General features: G+C 39.9%; 1 protein-coding gene across 4 annotated transcripts in view; it reads right to left on the bottom strand.

Annotated features, from left to right (window-relative positions):
- The window catches only part of LOC133576088 (1-phosphatidylinositol 4,5-bisphosphate phosphodiesterase beta-4-like), a 126401-nt gene that overhangs the window by 53946 nt on the left and 52587 nt on the right, over nt 1–19868 (bottom strand). For 3 of the 4 annotated variants that reach the window (XM_061929046.2, XM_061929050.1, XM_061929047.1), the window contains one exon: nt 3058–3155. In XM_061929046.2, the coding sequence (XP_061785030.1) occupies nt 3058–3141 (84 nt within the window). In that variant the 5' untranslated portion in view covers nt 3142–3155. Of the gene's footprint in view, nt 1–3057; nt 3156–6073; nt 6107–19868 lie in introns of those variants that run through there. The other variant, XM_061929049.1, reaches the window with a different exon arrangement.

Raw genomic sequence — 19868 nt, forward strand, 5'->3', positions numbered from 1 at the left:
TGAATGAATGCACATTTTAGTTGAGCTCTATGCTGTTTAATAAAGACGTGTCCAAGGATAAGCCAGCAGCTTGCTATTGTTTTGATATACTGTATGTACTAGTGTTTTTATTCTTAGTATCAGGTATACCCGGTAGTATCATATTAGCATAATATAATCCATATTGCATGCATGTATGTCTTTTAACATTTCAGTGCGCTGGTCATTTTTATGTCAGTAAATCTTGATTTGTGTAACTTTTGTCTCTACCTTGCAATCGTCCATCCATCCATTTTCTACTGCTTCTCCCTTTCGTGTTCTTTGTTATAATCAATGAAGTTACAATTGATTTAGGTTTGACCAAAGAAACATTCTACTCCATCCTTAAACTGAATCCTAATGAACATGAAACATATAGCTTTTTCTAATAGTTTTATTTTTACAAATGAGGCATCACATTTGATGGTTTACACAATGCACCCAATTGTTAAATTTTATTAAAAATAAGTTTCGCACCTGCAGTTTGTAATAACTTTTGTAAAATGTAACACGTTATTAAAACACGTGTCTAAGTTTATTATACATTGCGTTCAAGAATTTTATTACAAAGTGTGGCTTTATTACATAATGAGGTGAACATGTATTACATAATGCACCGTTATTCCATTAAAGGTTGTTGCACACCCTTTATATGTAAAAAAAAAAACATTTAAAAAAGTGCATAAGCACTTCAACCTAAATGTTAACTTCCTGAATTTAGTTTTAGTCATAGTCTTTTGACGAAAACGCATTTTAGTTTTAGTTACATTATTGTCATCTGAATTGATTTAGTTTTAGTCGATTAAATTCCTCAACATTTTATTCGACTGAAATTACAGTAAATTTTGTCGACTAAAATATAAAGTACAATGCATCTATGAAGTTGTCTTGATATCACTTTTATTAAGGTTATTACAATTACTGTACAAGGTAATACATCAACATTGCATAACTAAGCATTTACAGATGCATTTAATAAATCTGAATATGGTGCATCACATTACTTTAAAATTAAATTAGACTCATTAATGCCTCAGAAGCGGTCGTGCTCCTGCTCTACCGTCTTTAATAGTAACAGTAAATCAGTACATTATGAGTCATTTCGAAATATTAGCTTCGACCTACTTACTGTTGCGTAGATGGTTAGTCTGCAGATAGCGCTTCAAGTGTGTTGTATTTTGCAAAGAAAATGGAGCCGCAGGGTTTCAAGTTGTTTTGTTCTCTACGGCGGCAAAAGTGAAGTGTGTCTATATGTCTTCGCCTCTCGTTCTTCCCGGTGTAGAAGACATATTGTATTAATGTCTAGTATTGATTCTTGCTTTTCAGGTTGACTATCAGGGCAAAGACTCTAGTTCTGATTGGATACCCTTCGTGCTTTCCATCCGCCCTTGTCCCACATGCAACTGTGATTGGATAACTTGTACCACCCACTTAAAGACAAAATTAAATATGATTGAATTTTGTCCCTGTCAACATTTTTGTCTTGTTTTAATTTGTTGACTAAATTTTCAATTAATTTTGCCACTGTTTTAGTCAATGTGCTTTTATCTTCATTTGTGATCCAAATTTCGTCAAGGGAAAATAGGTTGTTAATAACAAAGACGAACATTTTTAGTCAACAAAATTAACAGACATGAACGTGCCTATAAAATATAATTGAATTGAGTGGAATTGCTGCTCTTGGCCATGATTTGTCGAAGCTCAGAGTTGTCGTCACTCATGCACGTCAAATGTTAGCTTTGTGCACATCTTATTTGGGAAAGGTGTTTCCAATCTCACTCAGCACAAAGACTGTGGAAGGCAAATATCTCAGCAACTTTTGGGTAATTTCCATCAATTATCTTTTCCAAATTTACTTCTGAACATCATTTTTGTTCAAGAATAAAAAAAATGTTTACACAGGTTTTATGTTAAAAGTCTTCCTGTGTTATACAGTATTTTTAATAAATGTGACAAAGGTCTTACAATTGTGTATTGAAAGTGTGTTAGGCTTGATGTTAAAATTTAGACGGTTTAAAAGTGTTTTTAGTAAGTTTTAATGGTAACACCACAATGTGCGTGTCTGCAGCTTTAATGCTAATAAGATGTGTTTGTCTACAACAAGTAGACTGTCTCCTAGAAGCACTAATGTGTGCTAACATTATGCCTGCATTTTACCAGCAACTTCATATGTTAGCATATTGACTTACTGCTACCTTGTGTATAGCTGACTGATGACTAGTTTGCAATATTGTATTTTGAGATGTGTAGTGAAGCCTAGAGGAAGAGGCTTTTGCTTCAAAAAGCGCAACTTCGAAAACGAGCGTCTGTGCGCCTCTTCTCTTAAAAGTGGAGCAAACATGTGTAGGAGATAAATCCACAATCCCTAAGTGAGACAAAAACACAAATGTCTTTCTCATTGTTTGCGCGTTCTAAATAGTAAAACCTGCTAGTACAAGGTGGCTAACAATGTAGATAATTGGGATTTCTTAAAAGTTCCTCCTTTAAGGCCGGAAGCTTAAAAATATTAAAATAAAGTCTACAACATGCTTTGACCTGCATACTAACCAAGCCATAGCGACATTATTTGTAAGAACTAACACAGAGAAACTACTTTATTGTCGTAGTGACACATTGCTTGCTCACACTGCTCCTCCGACCACTAGCGAGTAGCCAGCTACTAGTTTCTTAAGTTGCTGATAACATTGTTTCAACCTGACAAGAAATACAGAAAAAGACAAAGAAGAAGGAGGAGCTTGAGCTTCTTCTGCTGCTGCGGTGTTGCCTTTAATTTAGTAAAGGTTAGTGCTAAGTTATAAATCATGCATCTCACAAAGCCAAGAAGTTGGTCAACTTTGAAAATCCACATGCTATCAGGCCCTAAGTGTTTTTTTTCTTTTTAACATTTGCAAATAGTGGTTGACTTCTTTTTACATTTCTATGACACATGATAATGTTAAAATGCTACCACAAAACAGCAAGCCTGGAACATTTTTACTTGGTTTCCAAATCCAAGCAAGTGACTTTAAAGGCTGCATTAGAAGCAAACACTGTCTTTACCTCGTCAAACCTGTCAAAGGAGGCGCCCTCCTGCATGAACTCGGGCACATGCTTCTGCCAGTTGAACTCGTAGGACTTTGTCATGGCTGCTCACAAACCTGTCACACAGGAGGTAAAGGCAATTAGTCAAATATGTGCAGCAGAAGTGTGCCCAAGGACAGAGGGGGGTGGTCATATGCTAAATTACTAATCATGAGCCGTGGCGTTGAGTAATGACACGGACAAAAGAAGTGTTCTATCACTGACAAGAGGAGGAATAATTTGGGCGAGACCAGGGTGGAAGAGTCTATAGAACCTCAGCAGGCTGGGGTGATGCAACACACCTGCACGTGTGGAGCCATGCAACGCTCCCTCCTCTGGGAATGGAGAAAAGGGGTGGGGGTTTTGGGCTCCTGACAGGAAACTGTTATCTTGTTGATGACAGCACCCCAAATATAGTCTTCTCCTTACGTCACTGTCAAATGTGTCAGACAGTGTTCTGAGAGTGCGACACACAATGTATAGGAAGACTCACATGGTGTCAAAAATGTCTCATTCTCATTCACATGTATTCATATGTCTCATTCATATGTTAATATGATACTATTTATGAAAATATGATTATTTGTTTACAATTTTCTTTTCTAAACTTTACATTGTAACAATTTTACATTTGTTTAGAATGATCAAATTGTAATTATAATTCTAAATTAAAATATAATATAGTTATTATTAAAAAATCATATTATAATTATTACAATGATACAATGGTAATATTAATCATAACATTATTCACATTATAATAGCTTATGATGTTTATTTGAAAGGCACATTATTATAAACCATTATTAAAATTAAGTGTATATATTATGTATAATATGTATTCTATTATATTTTTTATCATGTATAATATCATATAATTATAAAATATGAGGTGTATCTGCAAATAGGGGAAAAGAAAATACATGAATAATATCATAACCCATCCATCCATCCATCCATTTTCTACCGTTTGTCCCTTTTGGGGTTGCGGGTGGTGCTGGAGCCTATCTCAGCCGCATTCGGGCGGCAGGCGAGTTACACCCTGGACAAGTCATCGCAGGGCCAACACAGATAGACAGACAACATTCACACTCACATTCACACACTAGGGACAATTTTAGTGTTGCCAATCAACCTATCCCCAGGTGCATTTCTTTGGAGGTGGGAGGAAGCCGGAGTAACCGGAGGGAACACACACACACTCACGGGGAGAACATGCAAACTCCACACAGAAAGACCCCGAGCCCGGGGATCGAACCCAGCACCTTCGTATTGTGAGGCACATGCACTAACCCCTGTGTCACCGTGCTGCACTACTATTATTATATAAAATCATACATTTTTTTTAACAAATATAAAACTGCTACAAGGCAAATTGTATGTGAAAATAAAATCTTAAAATCAAAAGGCAAGAACAATGAATGGCAGGGTAACTTGAAATAAAGGGAGGGAAAAATCATAAAACTTTTAATTAATTAAATTACTGTAATGAAAATGTCTGCACTGAATGCAAATGAGAGTGGTTTTGAAAATTCCGCTCCACTTACGTATGTAGCGAAATAAGTTAACTGAAATATTCGAAACAGCAGTACAGTATAACACCACCATTATGACGCAGTGCAGGATAATAACAATGACATGGTCAGATCTCTTTCGGTCAAGCAAGTTTACCTAATAAAGTGGCTAAAGTGAATATGATGATAATTTATATATGTACGTATTTTTTAAACATTTGTTCCTTTGAACCTCTTAGCAGTCATAAACCGTGACTTCATATTTTGTTCACACTTTTTTATGGTTATGGAAGAAAAAGTCATTCATGACACAATGGATCCCTGTAGTGCTTCCCTGCACAATTTGAGGAAGAGTTCTAATGATCCGTCTTGTCTAACCTTGCCCATCTCTTTTCCCGTTCCTTCATGATGCAATATAATACGTCTCGCTTTGAAATATTGCGTTACTAACAATCTGTGACAATAATTGACTTGACCAGCTTTTTGTCCATTATTTCATATAGTGTCTACAATAGAAAATCACTATGCACACGCGCACATGCCAAATACATGGTGATAGTATTATAGGTAGCGCTGTGAGGGATGAAAAGCACAACTCGGAATAATGACGTGTGAAAGCAGAGAGCGAGAAGAGAGGTTAGAATCAAAGCCACAAGGATGACAGAGGCGGTGTTGGTGGGCAGGATGAGGCAAACAGCTGTATGTGACAGAGGGGACAGGAGGTCTGCTCTTGATGTGGGGAATCAACACAACCTCTGCTGCGCACACACTGGTATGTCAAATGCAGACGAAGTCTCAGAAACACACGGTGGAACCTTTTCAGTTTAAAGCCCCCGAAGGTTCCCTGGAAACAAACCAAAAAAAAAAACCTCTACCGGTATACATCTTGCCAGACGTCATCAAATTTCATATAACTTCAGCTCAGTGAACATCTTAATGGCTCAACATGGTTTTTGTAAAGTGCTAACATAAGGAAGGGAAGGGATGACCGAGAGGAGAAATAAGATGATAGCCATAGAACCATTGAAATTATTGTGATCGTCATGTGAAAGCGGCACACAAATACATCTCATGGGAGCACTGTTATTAAACCACAGCGTTTGACATGCCCATACATTGTATTGACTTGGAAATTCTCACACAGCACTACAGATACCCACCAAATTTGGTACACACCTTTAAGCAAAACATCTTTGCACTTAATTAGTTTTCCGTAAGTCATGAATCTTTTGTCCAATGATAATACAAGTTTAAAAATATCTGTATTACATGAATGCTGGCATGTCTTCCAAATAATTTTGGCCGCAACCCACAGAGGGCACCAAAAAACAATCATTTGAAAAAATCTATCTATCGATTCTGTGCCTGTGACCTCGCCTTTGATGTATTTTGGATGGCCGAATTCAACAACGAAGCCACAGATTTGGCTGTTTGATTAAGCGCGACATTAATATACTGTTTGAAAGATTATTCACACTAACCTCATCCACTTGTCCACTGTGTTTCCTGCACACCAACTGCTCATCCAAGAGTGCAGCTTGTTTCTGCGTCATTGCTCTACAGAACACTTGGCTTGATTGCGGTACCCCCATGACACAAGAGTACAAATAAATATGGGCGAAGACCATTCAAACCAGCACTGCACCATCTGTGCTGTCCAGCCAGGGGATCAGGATCACAGATGCACTCCGCGTGTCGTCAGAACACAACACAGAGGCTCACTTCCTATGCTGACAAATAACTGTCAACCAGGGGAGTGAACAAGAAAACAAGTCCATGTCAATAAGACCAAACATGCAAAGTCTCTACTCGCTGATTACTGGTCTCAACTTTGTGTTTCAATAAACAGCTATGCGGGCTAAGCTAGCAAAGATGGCCCCTTAAGGTACAGAAAAGATAATTACAAAGCAAATTACATGCTTGTAGACGACCACAGTGTACCCCACAGTATTATCTGTCTTTTGAATGACAATGAGTCAATGGAGGAAAACATGTCATAACTTCACACTTGGCCATTCGTACCATGCTGGACTTGGAACCACACTGAGCATTCATGCGTTGTCTGCTTGAGGCGTCACTTCCGTGCTGATGTATAATCCTACAGTACCCTTGACTTTGTGGATTATTTGCAGTCTTATTTTGAGGGTTAGGGTTAAAGTTTAGTAAATCTGATTATTTTTTGTTGTGGAACATGGCGAAGGTTGTTAAATACTTGCCAGAACGCTTAAATTCAATGATGGTGCCGCAGGTCTTAATTTATAGATTATCTTGAGTCTTTATGGCAGGGGTCCCCAAACTTTTTGACTCGGGGACCGCATTGGGTTGAAACAATTTGGCCAGGGGCCGGGCTGTGTGTATATATATTATACTCTATATATATATATATATATATATACACACACACAGGTAAAAGCCAGTAAATTAGAATATTTTGAAAAACTTGATTTATTTCAGTAATTGCATTCAAAAGGTGTAACTTGTACATTATATTTATTCATTGCACACAGACTGATGCATTCAAATGTTTATTTCATTTAATTTTGATGATTTGAAGTGGCAACAAATGAAAATCCAAAATTCCGTGTGTCACAAAATTAGAATATTACTTAAGGCTGGTGTCGGTCCACTCTGTTTCCTGAGATCCAGGGTCAACGCAGCCGTCTACCAGCAAGTTTTAGAGCACTTCATGCTTCCTGCTGCTGACCTGCTCTATGGAGATGGAGATTTCAAGTTCCAACAGGACTTGGCGCCTGCACACAGCGCAAAATCTACCCGTGCCTGGTTTACGGACCATGGTATTTCTGTTCTAAATTGGCCCGCCAACTCCCCTGACCTTAGCCCCATAGAAAATCTGTGGGGTATTGTGAAAAGGAAGATGCAGAATGCCAGACCCAAAAACGCAGAAGAGTTGAAGGCCACTATCAGAGCAACCTGGGCTCTCATAACACCTGAGCAGTGCCAGAAACTCATCGACTCCATGCCACGCCGCATTAACGCAGTAATTGAGGCAAAAGGAGCTCCAACCAAGTATTGAGTATTGTACATGCTCATATTTTTCATTTTCATACTTTTCAGTTGGCCAACATTTCTAAAAATCCCTTTTTTGTATTAGCCTTAAGTAATATTCTAATTTTGTGACACACGGAATTTTGGATTTTCATTTGTTGCCACTTCAAATCATCAAAATTAAATGAAATAAACATTTGAATGCATCAGTCTGTGTGCAATGAATAAATATAATGTACAAGTTACACCTTTTGAATGCAATTACTGAAATAAATCAAGTTTTTCAAAATATTCTAATTTACTGGCTTTTACCTGTATATACACAATCCATTTTCTACCGCTTGTCCCTTTTGAGGTCGCGGGAGGTGCTGGAGCCTATCTCAGCTGCATTCGGGCGGTATATATATATATATATATATATATATATATATATATATATATATATATATATATATATATACACACACACACTGAAAGAGCGCGCACGTTGCCGATGTCACGTTATCGATGGGAAAATGCATTTTTAGACAATATGATTTGCCTGAGCAGCTAGGAGACACCGAGAGTAACAAGCAGTTGAAAATGGATTAGAAAGGACAGATTTAAAAAAATAATTAAAAAAAAATACAAATAAAAACATTTTAAACTTGGGACTTTCTGCGGGCCGGATATTTGGAAACTTGCGGGCCTAATTTAGCCCGCGGGCTGTAGTTTGGGGATCCCTGCTTTATGGTATGAAATGTGTTCGTCATCTTTAAGAACTGGCAAGAAGCGATTGCATTACAGTCACTTTATTGCTTCCAAATAATGACATACTCAGACTAGAGTATACTGGAATTTTAATGACTTTGTGGATCATTTCCAGTCTTATTGAGTTGTTCTGATTATTTTTATTGTGCAAGTCAGCGGCTATCATTAACTAGAAAAGCACTCAGAGAGCGCAGATCTCTGCCAGGCTTCTCCTAATAGTAAAGAATCCTTTTTTAAAAATCCTGAATCCAGACGGTGATCCTATTCACCCCCCCAAACCGAATCATCTGTTCCTTATACAATTTCTGTCATTTTCTGTAATTTTCATGAAAATACACCCATAAATTGTTGAGCTATGTCACTAACTAACAAACTAACTAACAACCCCAAGTCAATACATAATTATTTGCGACAGGAGAGATCACAATAATATAAATGACACTGAAGGTGAGAGATAGTACAGCGGCCGTGGCAGTAACTTGAGGGTTCCAGGTTCAATTGTAGCTTTCAGCATCCTAGTCACGTCCGTTGTGTACTTGGGCAAAACCCTTCACCCTTGCTCCAGTTGGGTCGTGGTTAGTGCCTTGCATGGCAGCTTTCCGCGATCAGTGTGTGAATGGTTGAATGTGGAAATAGTGTCAAAGCGCTTTGAGTACCTGGATTATACAAGTATAATCCATTATCGTCATTACAAATGTAGTTGCCGATGAGCGAGCTTATTGCAGGGGTTTGATTTTTGGATTATTTCGAGTAATTTCTTTTTTTGTATTATTATGAAATATGTTATTGTGTTATTATTGTCATTGTTAAGAACTTGCGAGGAGCAATTTTGGCGGTTTTATTAGTGGTTCTTTTAGTGCAGTGGTTCTTAACCTTGTTGGAGGTACCGAACCCCACCAGTTTCATATGCGCCTTCACGGAACCCTTCTTTTGAGAAAAATTTAAAAAATTTTTTTTTCAAATTCAAGACAAAGTTATGTTTTTTTACTGGTGCACAAAATGAACCGTGCATGAACATCACTTTGTTCAAAGAACAACACAAACACAGTGTATGAACTCACAACAAATTACACACCTGCAAATCATATGGAAATTAGAAGGAAAATTGTTTGGGGGGTATCCATAATACGCCGATAGGGAGAAGTTTTTATTTACACGTTGAGTTGGGTGTGTCTTGACTTCAGCGGCGGAGGCTCCGCCGAACCCCTGAGGCCGACTCACCGAACCCCTATGGTTCGATCGAACCCAGGTTAAGAACTACTGTTTTAGTGGTTCTATGATTCAGGTAAGTATATTTCAGTCATGCCATGCCCTGACTCACCTCTTCTTCCAATTGTGCCAAATGAGGTAAAATGTATGGAATCTAAGTGTTCACCCGAGCCAGTTGTGCTGGACTTAGGTACGATTGTGCTAGTATAGGTAGACCCAAAAACTGTTACAAGTGTTCTGCGGCGACTACAAATCCAATTATGCATGAGGTGTTTTTGCTGTGCAGATGGTCCTTTTCCCATCTAAAATGTGATCCGATAACAGTTGGGTAAATTTGATAAATAATCCCAAATCAGATTTGGGATCCCTCCTAATTTAGACTAATTGGGTTGTGCTGGCCTGCCTGATGCTAGCCTAGATCTCAGCGCTCTCAACAGGATGCGTTAGATAATACTTCCTTAGTGGGATGAAAGGTGTCCAATGGCAGCTCTAGGAGGTGTGAGCGAGCGCGTGAGGAGTCATGCCGAGAGAGGGGGCGAGTAAGGTCCGAGCACCTTATCCAACCCCTAGACAGGGAGATAATTGCGACAGATAGGAAGCCCGTGAGGCCACGCCGTTCCCTGCCTCCTCATCTGCGACGGCAGCCAGGAGAACACCCAGTGGTCCCACACCTCATAACTCAAAATGAGGCTACATCAGTCAGGCAGTGGAAAGGTTGACCGAGGATGCCTTCAATCCACATGAGCTGCTTATTTGAGGACAATTCAAAAGCACGGAATCAGTGTTTTTACGACATTGATACTGTGCTTGCGCTGCAGTCTGAGGCTCACACTTTCTTAGACTGATTTACAATAAATAACTGAAGCAGTCTGAAAGCTGAACCGAGACATCCTCACAAAAGCAGTACTTCTGTATGTTTTAGTTCCGACTCATACACATACTTGTTTGTCACAAAAAACATTCATGAAGTTTGGTTCTTTAATGAATTTAAAGAACCAAATAAGCGGAGGAAAAGAGTTTCTTTTCCTCCGCTTAGTGATATGCTTAAGTTCAGCGGGTCGCCTCGTCTGATCTGAGGTCGTATTCGAATGGGGGTCGGAGGGGTGGGGTCTACTGAAAATGTGACCAAATCTGCTGGGTCAAAAGTATACAATGTTAATATTTGGTTACATGTCCCTTGGCAAGTTTCACTGCAATAAGGCACTTTTGGTAGCCATCCACAAGCTTCTTGTTGAATTTTTGACCGCTCCTTTTGACAAAATTGGTGCAGTTCAGCTAAATTTGTTGGTTTTCTGACATGAACTTGTTTCTTCAGCATTGTCCACACGTTTAAGTCGGGACTTTGGGAATGCCATTCTAAAACCTAAATTCTAGCCTGATTTAGCCATTCTTTTACCAGTTTTAATGTGTGTTTGGGGTCACACCCAACTGCGCCCAACACCCAACCTCCGGGCTGATGATTTTAGGTTGTCCTGAAGAATTTGGAGGTAATCCTCCTTTTTCATTGTCCCATTTACTCTCTGTTAAGCACCAGTTCTATTGGCAGCAAAACAGGCCCAGAGCATAATACTACCACCACCATGCTTGACGGTAGGGACGGTGTTCCTGGGATTAAAGGCCTCACATTTTCTCCTCCAAACATATTGCTGGTTATTGTGGCCAAACAGCTCAATTCGTGTTTCATCTGGCATCACATGGACAAAGATAAGAACTTCTGGAGGAAAGTATTACATACATATATATATATATATATATATTATATATATATATACACAGTATATACATATATATATATACATATATATATATATATATATATATATATATATATATATATATATATATATATATATATATATATATATATATATATATATACAGTATATATATACACATCAATCATATTATCATTTTTTCTTTTTAGGCGTTCCACTGTGCCTATTTGTCTAGGCTTCCAGTCAATGTGTGCTGAAGTGTGTTTTTCTAAGCCCACTTGGGCCTCTTTGCTTAAGGAGTGACTGGCTGTGGTCGCCTGCAGCTTACAGAACAGCAGCAACTCTTCAGGTTAAACCGATGTGTTGAAAACATTTTAGGAAATGATGGAATTAAAAATCTGTTCCAGGGTCTAATTTTAGCCATTGTAAAACCTTTAAAAAAACTGAAAAAAAAAAAAAATGTACAGACAATGTTTAAAGTCACATGTTATCATTCTCAAATGGCATACAAGAGTAAAAAGAAGTTAAACACTGTTGATATTGAAACAGAAGTTTGGTCCCAGATGCACAAATAATAACCTCGAATGTAAAGAACCATATAGTGAAAACCTTTAAGTGAAAACCTGCATAGAAGCTAGAAACAAAAAACAAAAGAAAAAGAAAAAACACAGTTAGAGGGGAACTGCACTCTTTTTTTTGGAATTTTGCTTATTCTTCACAATCATTATGAGACAAGAAGACAATTTATTTATTTTTTTTCTTCGATTTCTAACATAAAAATTGGCTCGTTCTAGGTGGCTAGCAATGCAGCTAATGAGAGCAATAGGACTTTGGGGATTGTCCTGCGGGGAGGCATGGCGGGGGGTTGAGGATGCCTCCAATGGGGCTCCAGTCCTCCTGTCTTGTCCCCTGCTCGTCCATCCCTCAATCTTAGCTGCATATTAGACACTTAGGATTTGGGGGGCTTGGCTTGGTTGGGACCCACCATGACCTTGATGTCCCCCAATTTTAATCGCATTATTAGTTCCCACAAGCATACATATCTCACTCACGCTACAGTACACACATCAATAGGGACTGGAGGTCGGTTGTAACGGCTGACCTCCTAATTTTAACTACACAGTAGACACTCTGGGGACCTTGTACACATGCATGGGGGGATTGGGGTTCGGCGCACCCCTCATTGCCTCGTCGGCCGGCGGGGACTGCGGTCTGGTGGCCTGCCAGGCTTTTATTCATTTATTATTGTTATATATTTTTTTATTTTTAATGTATTTATTATTTTTATTTTTATTATTTACTTATTTTTATTTTATTAAATTTTTTAAATTTTATTTTTTTATTTATTTGTGTGTGGCGTCGCGCGGGTCTCACTTCCTGTTGGGTGGGGTCCGTGCCCGTGTGGCCCGACCTTGCGCTGTGGGGTCTCTGTTGGTGACGACGCGGCCCCCGTGTCTGGTCTGGATGCTGTGTCTCGGTTGTTTGGGCGGTGGTGTGTTTGTGCGGGTTTGGGTTGGGGTGGGGGGCCTTTTGGTGGGGGGGGGGTGTTGGTGTCTCTTGTTTGCGTGTTGGCGTTCGGACTGACTGGCGGGCTGGCGCCGGCTGGTCTCCGTGGTCCTGGTGGCGTGTGGTTGCTGGTCGCAGTTTTTTTTTATCACTTTGATTTGATTGGCTGGTGCTGGCTGTCTGGGGTTATTGCGGCTGCTGTTTCTGCTGCCGTTTGTTTGTGGTGTGGGCGCCCGTGGCTGCTGGGTCTGGTGCAGGGGTGTGGCTGATGTTGTGACTGGTGGCAGCGCGCGCGCGTGATGGCTGTCGGGGCTGACGAACTGTGTATATGTATGTATATGTGTGTGTGTGTATGTATGTATGTATATATATGTGTATGTATATGTATATATGTGTATGTGTGGGTATGTATACATGTATGTGTATGTATATATGTATGTATGTATATTTCTGGGGGTACGCTCTGGGCCTGCCTGTCAGACGGGGGTCGACGCCTCAGGCTACTGCATCCGAACTGCGTGTCTGGAGCTCCTGGGTCCCGCTGTCCATCCCTTCCGGGTGCCCGTCTTGGTTGGGGCCTGTTGGGCCTAGTCCCTGCGTCTATTGTGGTAGCTTGGTGCTGCAAGGTATTCCGAGGTGCTGCGAGTCGGCCAGTTGCTGGGGTAGTGACCTTGTTTGTCAGCATGTCTGTGATCTTCTTTTAATTATTTTTTTATTTTTTTATTTTTTAATATATTTTATTAATATTATTTTTTAATTTTTCCCCTCCCTCAGAGGGGGGGCTCGGCGGGGCGGTTGCTGGTTGTTCCATCTCCATCGTTGGGGTCCCTGCAGGTGGGGTGGGTGGTTCCCGTGGCCCTGTGCCTGGGTGGTCCTGTGGCGGCCGATTTGGGTGGGGTGGCCGGGGGCTGGCCTCGCTGCGCTCTCCGGGGGTGGGGGGTGGGCTCGTGGGGGCCCGGTTGCCGGTGGGGAGGGGGCGGTCTTCCCGTCCGGTTGCGGGGAGTCTCTGGGTCCCTCGGGCGGGGCGTCTCGCCTTTCTGCCCGTGTGGGGTGTGGTCTCTCGCTGGCTTGGGGTCTGGCTGTCCCCTGCTTTTCTCGTGCCCTGTCCTCTGCCGGGTGCGTCTGTCTGCGGCCTGCTGCTGGCCCTTGTGGGCGGTACGGTGGGCCGGGCTCTGGGGTTCCTGTCGCTGGCCGGCTTGGCTGCGTGAGGGCGGTGGTCCCTGGTTCCCTGGGCACCACGCCTACTGTTTGTGGGTTGGGCTCTCGGGGGTGATGGGGCCGTGCTCTGGCTCCCACGCACTCTGGGAGTCGAATGTATTGTACATGCAAATTCACATATGCTCACATACGTACATAGGTACCTACGCTCCCACATACATACACAAATACAGTACATATTTACCTACCTAAAGTTCGTACATCCACACGCACATTCAATATACAAACATACACATACACATACTGTACATATACATTCACTGTACAAACACATATACACATTCTGTACATATACATTCATTGTACAAACACATATACACATTCTGTACATATACAAGTACATATGCATACTTATACTCATGCACATAATCACGTTTCATCAAACATATATTAACGTTGTTGCCCTAGGGTAAACTGGGTGTAACACATGGCACACTGACAAAGCTTGACCTATTGTGACTGTGGCAGTCTGCAAGGTTGGTGTAGGTTGCTTCTCTTTCTCCCCCTCCATTTTTCTGCATTCTTTCGTATCTCAAGTTATCATTACGTATATGTATTGTTGCATTTAAACAACTGTATTGTTGATAATAAAGGTAAATTATTGGTATTGTTCATTATCAATTGCGCTATTTCTATTGGTATTTGTATTGATCCATTTGTAGTGTAATAATGCTCATTGTCATTTCTGTATTATTTTTTATTTTTCGCTAACTGCTTATTTGCTATTACTTTTACCATCATATTTGTACATGTCGTATTTGCTGATGTTGCTCTATTGTTGTTGTTGTTGTTGTTTGCTGTTGTTGTTTTTGTCTCTCTGTCTAATCCCCCTCTTGTCCCCACAATTTCCCCCTCTGTCTTCTTTTTTTTCTCTTTCTATCCCCTCCTGCTCCGGCCCGGCTGCACTAAATGATAATATAAATACATTTAATAAAGTCAAATACAAATAAGGCAACAAGAGAAGTATCCTACACTTCTCTTTTGTAAAGTAAATCTGAACAGCCGACATGGGCATCTACATCAACTATATGATTTGCCTGAGAAGCTGGACAGGACACAAAAAAAATAAATAAAATAAAAATAAAATAATGAGAGCAATCAATTCTACCTCTAAAGCACTTTAAAATGCATTCAGAAACCGTCAACAATACTTCATTTACGTTCCATAACCTGTATAATAACCAAACTGTAGCGACATTGTTATTGTAAGAGCGAACACTGAGGAACTCTTTTTCTAGCGTAGTAACACATCACCATGCTATGGTATTAGCCGTAAAAGCTAGCGACGGCAAGAGATAAGCTAGCTTCTACGACAACATGAAACGTGTTTGAGTTTGTAATGCACAACACCGCCATACGACACCAATTTATAGTGACTGAAAAATATGAACAATCATATTACAGTGTTTGTAAAGTATTAGCCCACAATTCATCTTGTGTTTGTACACAGCTAGCCAGACAGGGTATGTACTGTAGTTGTACTAACACGCATGGGGTGCTGCGTGTATCTTGATCAATATTATAATGGCTCACTCGATGTTGTCGTTGTCGGTTAACAAGTCTGCCATTATTAGAAAACACACTCGTGTTTGATTCCGGAAGTAGGAGCAAACATATGTTGTCAGAAGTCAGACGTGCGCTGCTATGGAAACAGAAATCAATGCATGGAAGAAATCAGTCTCGGAAAAGATTAAAATTACCATCCATCCATCCATTTTCTACCGCTTATTCCCTTTGGGGTCGCGGGGGGCGCTGGAGCCTATCTCAGCTACAATCGGGCGGAAGGCGGGGTACACCCTGGACAAGTCGCCACCTCATCGCAGGGCCAACACAGATAGACAGACAACATTCACATTCACATTCACACACTAGGGCCAATTTAGTGTTACCAAAATACGGTAAATATTGAACATATTACATATTGTTATGAACGTGTCTGTTACTACATTATATATATAGATTTTCAGTTTGTATATAAAACATTAATGGAGGGTTTTGAAGTTGTTTTAGAGGGCTTTGAAAAAGCTACAACAATAACCCCCAGTTGCCGCATCTTTTAAGCGTTTTTTATCATCTTTAAAATCGTAAAAAAAAAAAAAAAAAAGACGTGTTTATGTCTCTCTGATTGTGAACGATAGGCAACATTCCAAAAAAGTGCAGTTCCCCTTTAATACTCTACTCTGAATATAATAGGTAAAAAACAAAACCTTAACACATTAATGATGGACTGTTCACACCGTATCTATGCAAGGGGATACATTTACAGATACTTATTTCCCCAAAATATTATCTACATTTTGCGTGATTTCTGAGTAGTGCTGTGTGACCAGTACAAAAAATATGTCTCCCAATATAGGTACTATTACCTGTATATCTCGATATTAATCTGTATCACAATAAAGTATTTTTTTTCTTGAAATTAAATATACACAGTTTACAAACATACAATGAATGTTAGTTTTTATTTTGTATTTATAAAACCTGGATTTTGTATGTATCGTGGTTTTGAAATAACGTTAGTAGCATTTTAACACTTTCTCTGTACTGTTCTTCATGCTGTGTCTTCAAGTGATAGAAAATAAAAGATGTGTTAATGGCATCTTTTTGCGGATTACCATGTTTGGGTCGGTGTCTGACTTTAAGCCGAACAAAGAAGTTTGTCTTTCCCCTTTTTGGAATCAATTCCTCTTCAGGTTTTGTTAGTTTAGCTTCCATTCTTCTTTCTGTCTCTGCTACGATGTTGACTTACATGCTCTTGCAGGCTCTCGAACGCATGCATGTATTAGGAAGTAAAATACTACCGCAAAGCAGTAGTGTTGCCGCAGTTAAATTAGTCAGATACTAGACATTAAAATTACGATATAAAAGTCAGGGGGCCACAAAAAGTAAAAATAAATAATACGTTTGAATTACCGTAAATAACACTTTAAACTTCACATGTGCTTTCATCTACTGCAATCATCTTACACAAAACATTGCCGACATTATTTGTTTTAGAATGAAGAGTTTGAGGTTTGAGCAACAGAATTCCGTAGTCAGCACAGTGTGTATGCTGCAGGAGACTCGTTGTGGAGTACACGTTAGTGGTCAGTATTCATTTAATTTGTTGTTCTGTTAAAATATGATTTGATTAACGTTTGTATGAGGTGTGTAACGACTGATCGATACATTGATATATTGATTTATATTCCTTAATTTCAAGTATATCGACCTGTGCTCGGCAAATTGGCCTTCCGGAAGATAGCTATTCATTGAAGATTGTTTTAAAAGAGAATGATCGATATTATCGATATTAAAAAAAGGAAAACATTGGTATTAAGAATGTCAGACTTTTTATGAAGTTAAGCACTTCTAAAACTAAGGACGTAAAACGTTTAGTCTATTTTCCTGTCTGTGACGTCATCAAAAAAAAAATAGCTACGGTGGTGGAGAAAGGTCTTAAACGCAAACGCCACAAAACAATATAATTAATTAGAACACAAAAACTTACAGCAACAACATGATTTTAAAGGCCAAAACAAAATACAAACCACACAACACAATATTTTAAAGCCGCAACTTAACTTTAAGCTACAAAAGACACAAAACAACAAAGCAGAAGTGACGGCGGAGGAAGTTACTCAACGCACAAACTACTGGAACACGACATAAAGCGACAACCAACAGCCAGGTAAGTTATTTCATGAAAAACAAATACAAAACACAAAACCAGTGAAGTTGGCATGTTGTGTAAATGGTAAAAAAAAAAACAGAATATAATGATTTGCAAATCCTTTTCAACCTTAATTCAATTCAACAAACTGCAAAGATAAGATACTTAACATTCAAACAAGAAAACTGTTATTTTTTGCAAATATTAGCTCATTTAGAATTTGATGCCTGTAACATGTTTCAAAAAAGCTGGCACAGGTGGCAAAAAAGACTGAGAAAGTTGAGGAATGCTCATCAAACACTTATTTGGAAAATTCCACAGGTTAACAGGCTACTTGGAAACAGGTGGGTGCCATGATTGGGTATAAAAGCAGCTTCCATGAAATTCTCAGTCATTTACAAAAAAGGATGGGGCAAGGATCACCATTTTGTGAACAAATGCATGAGCAAATTGTCCAACAGTTTAAGAACAACATTTCTCAACCAGCTATGGGGCGGTATGGCATAGTGGGTAGAGCGGCCGTCCCAGAAACCCGAGGGTTGCAGTTTCGCTCCCCGCCTCTTGACATCCAAATCGCTGCTGTTGTGTCCTTGGGCAGGACCCTTCACCCTTGCCCCCAGTACCGCTCACACTGGTGAAAGAATGATAGGTGGTGGTCGGAGGGGACGTAGGCGCAAACTGGCAGCCACGCTTCCGTCAGTCTACCTCAGGGCAGCTGTTGCTATGCAAGTAGCTTACCACCACCAGGTGTGAATGAATGATGGGTTCTCACTTCTCTGTGAAGGGCTATCAGTGTCTAGAAAAGCGCTATATAAATTTAATCCATTATTATTATTATTATTGCAAGGTATTTAGGGATTTCACCATCTACGGTCTGTAATATCATCAAAAGTTTCAGAGACTTTGGAGAAATCACTGCACGTAAGCAGCAGGGCTGAAAACCAACATTGAATGCCCGGAACCTTCGATCACTCTGGCGGTACTGCATCAAAAAGCGACATCAGTGTGTAAAGGATATCACCACATAGTCTCAGGAACACTTCAGAAAACCACAGTTGGTCGCTACATCTGTAAGTGCAAGTTAAAACTCTAATATGCAAAGCCAAAATCATTGATCAACAACACCCAGAAACGCAGCCGGCTTCGCTGGGCCCGAGCTCATCTAAGATGGACTGATGCAAAGTGGAAAAGTGTTCCGTGGTCTGACGAGTCCACATTTCAAATTGTTTTTGGAAACTGTGGATGTCGTTTCCTCCGGACCAAAAAGGAAAAGAACCATCTGGATTGTTATAGGCGCAAAGTTCAAAAGGCAGCATCTGTGATGGTATGTGGGTGTATCGGTGCCCAAGGCATGGGTAACTTACACATCTGTGAAGGCACCATTAATGCTGAAAGGTACATACAGGTTTTGGAGCAACATATGTTGCCATCCAAGCAACGTTATCATGGACGCCCCTGCTTATTTCAGCAAGACAATGCCAAGCCAAGTGTTATAACAGCAAGGTTTCGTAGTAAAAGAGTGCGGGTACTAGAGTGGCCTGCCTGTAGTCCAAACCTGTCTCCCATTGAAAATGTGTGGCGCATTATGAAGCCTACAATACCACAACGGGGACCCCGGACTGTTGAACAACTTAAGCTGTACATCAAGCAAGAATGGGAAAGAATTCCACCTGAAAAGCTTAAAAAATTGGTCTCCTCAGTTCCCAAACATTTACTGAGTGTTGTTAAAAGGAAAGGCCATGTAACACAGTGGAAAAATGCCCCTGTGCCAACTTGTTTGCAATGTGTTGCTGCCATTAAAGTTAATGATTATTTGCAAAAAAATTACGTTTCTCAGTTCGAACATTAAATAACTTGTCTTTGCAGTGTGTTCAATTGAATATAAATTGAAAAGGATTTGCAAATCATTGTATTCTGTTTTTTATTTACGATTTACACAAGGTGCCAACTTCACTAGTTTTGAGTTTTGTAAATATGGATTAAAGAGGCAATAAAAAATAAGGAAGAGAGGGACCAACACCATCAATAGGGAGGAGGAGCATACATGCTTCCGCACACCTGGGACGCTGTCCGTCATCGGCAATGTCACGGCGGAGAACGGATACTGTATGGCCAAGTCGGGGAATTCTATTTAGCAGGTAAATCTACTCTTAAAATGTTGGTTACTGTAATTGTTTTTAAAATTGCTTGAATATTGAAAATGAGAGCAGAAAATGTGCA

The sequence above is a fragment of the Nerophis lumbriciformis genome, linkage group LG34 (assembly GCF_033978685.3).
Source record: "Nerophis lumbriciformis linkage group LG34, RoL_Nlum_v2.1, whole genome shotgun sequence".
NCBI classification, from domain to species: Eukaryota; Metazoa; Chordata; class Actinopteri; order Syngnathiformes; family Syngnathidae; genus Nerophis; species Nerophis lumbriciformis.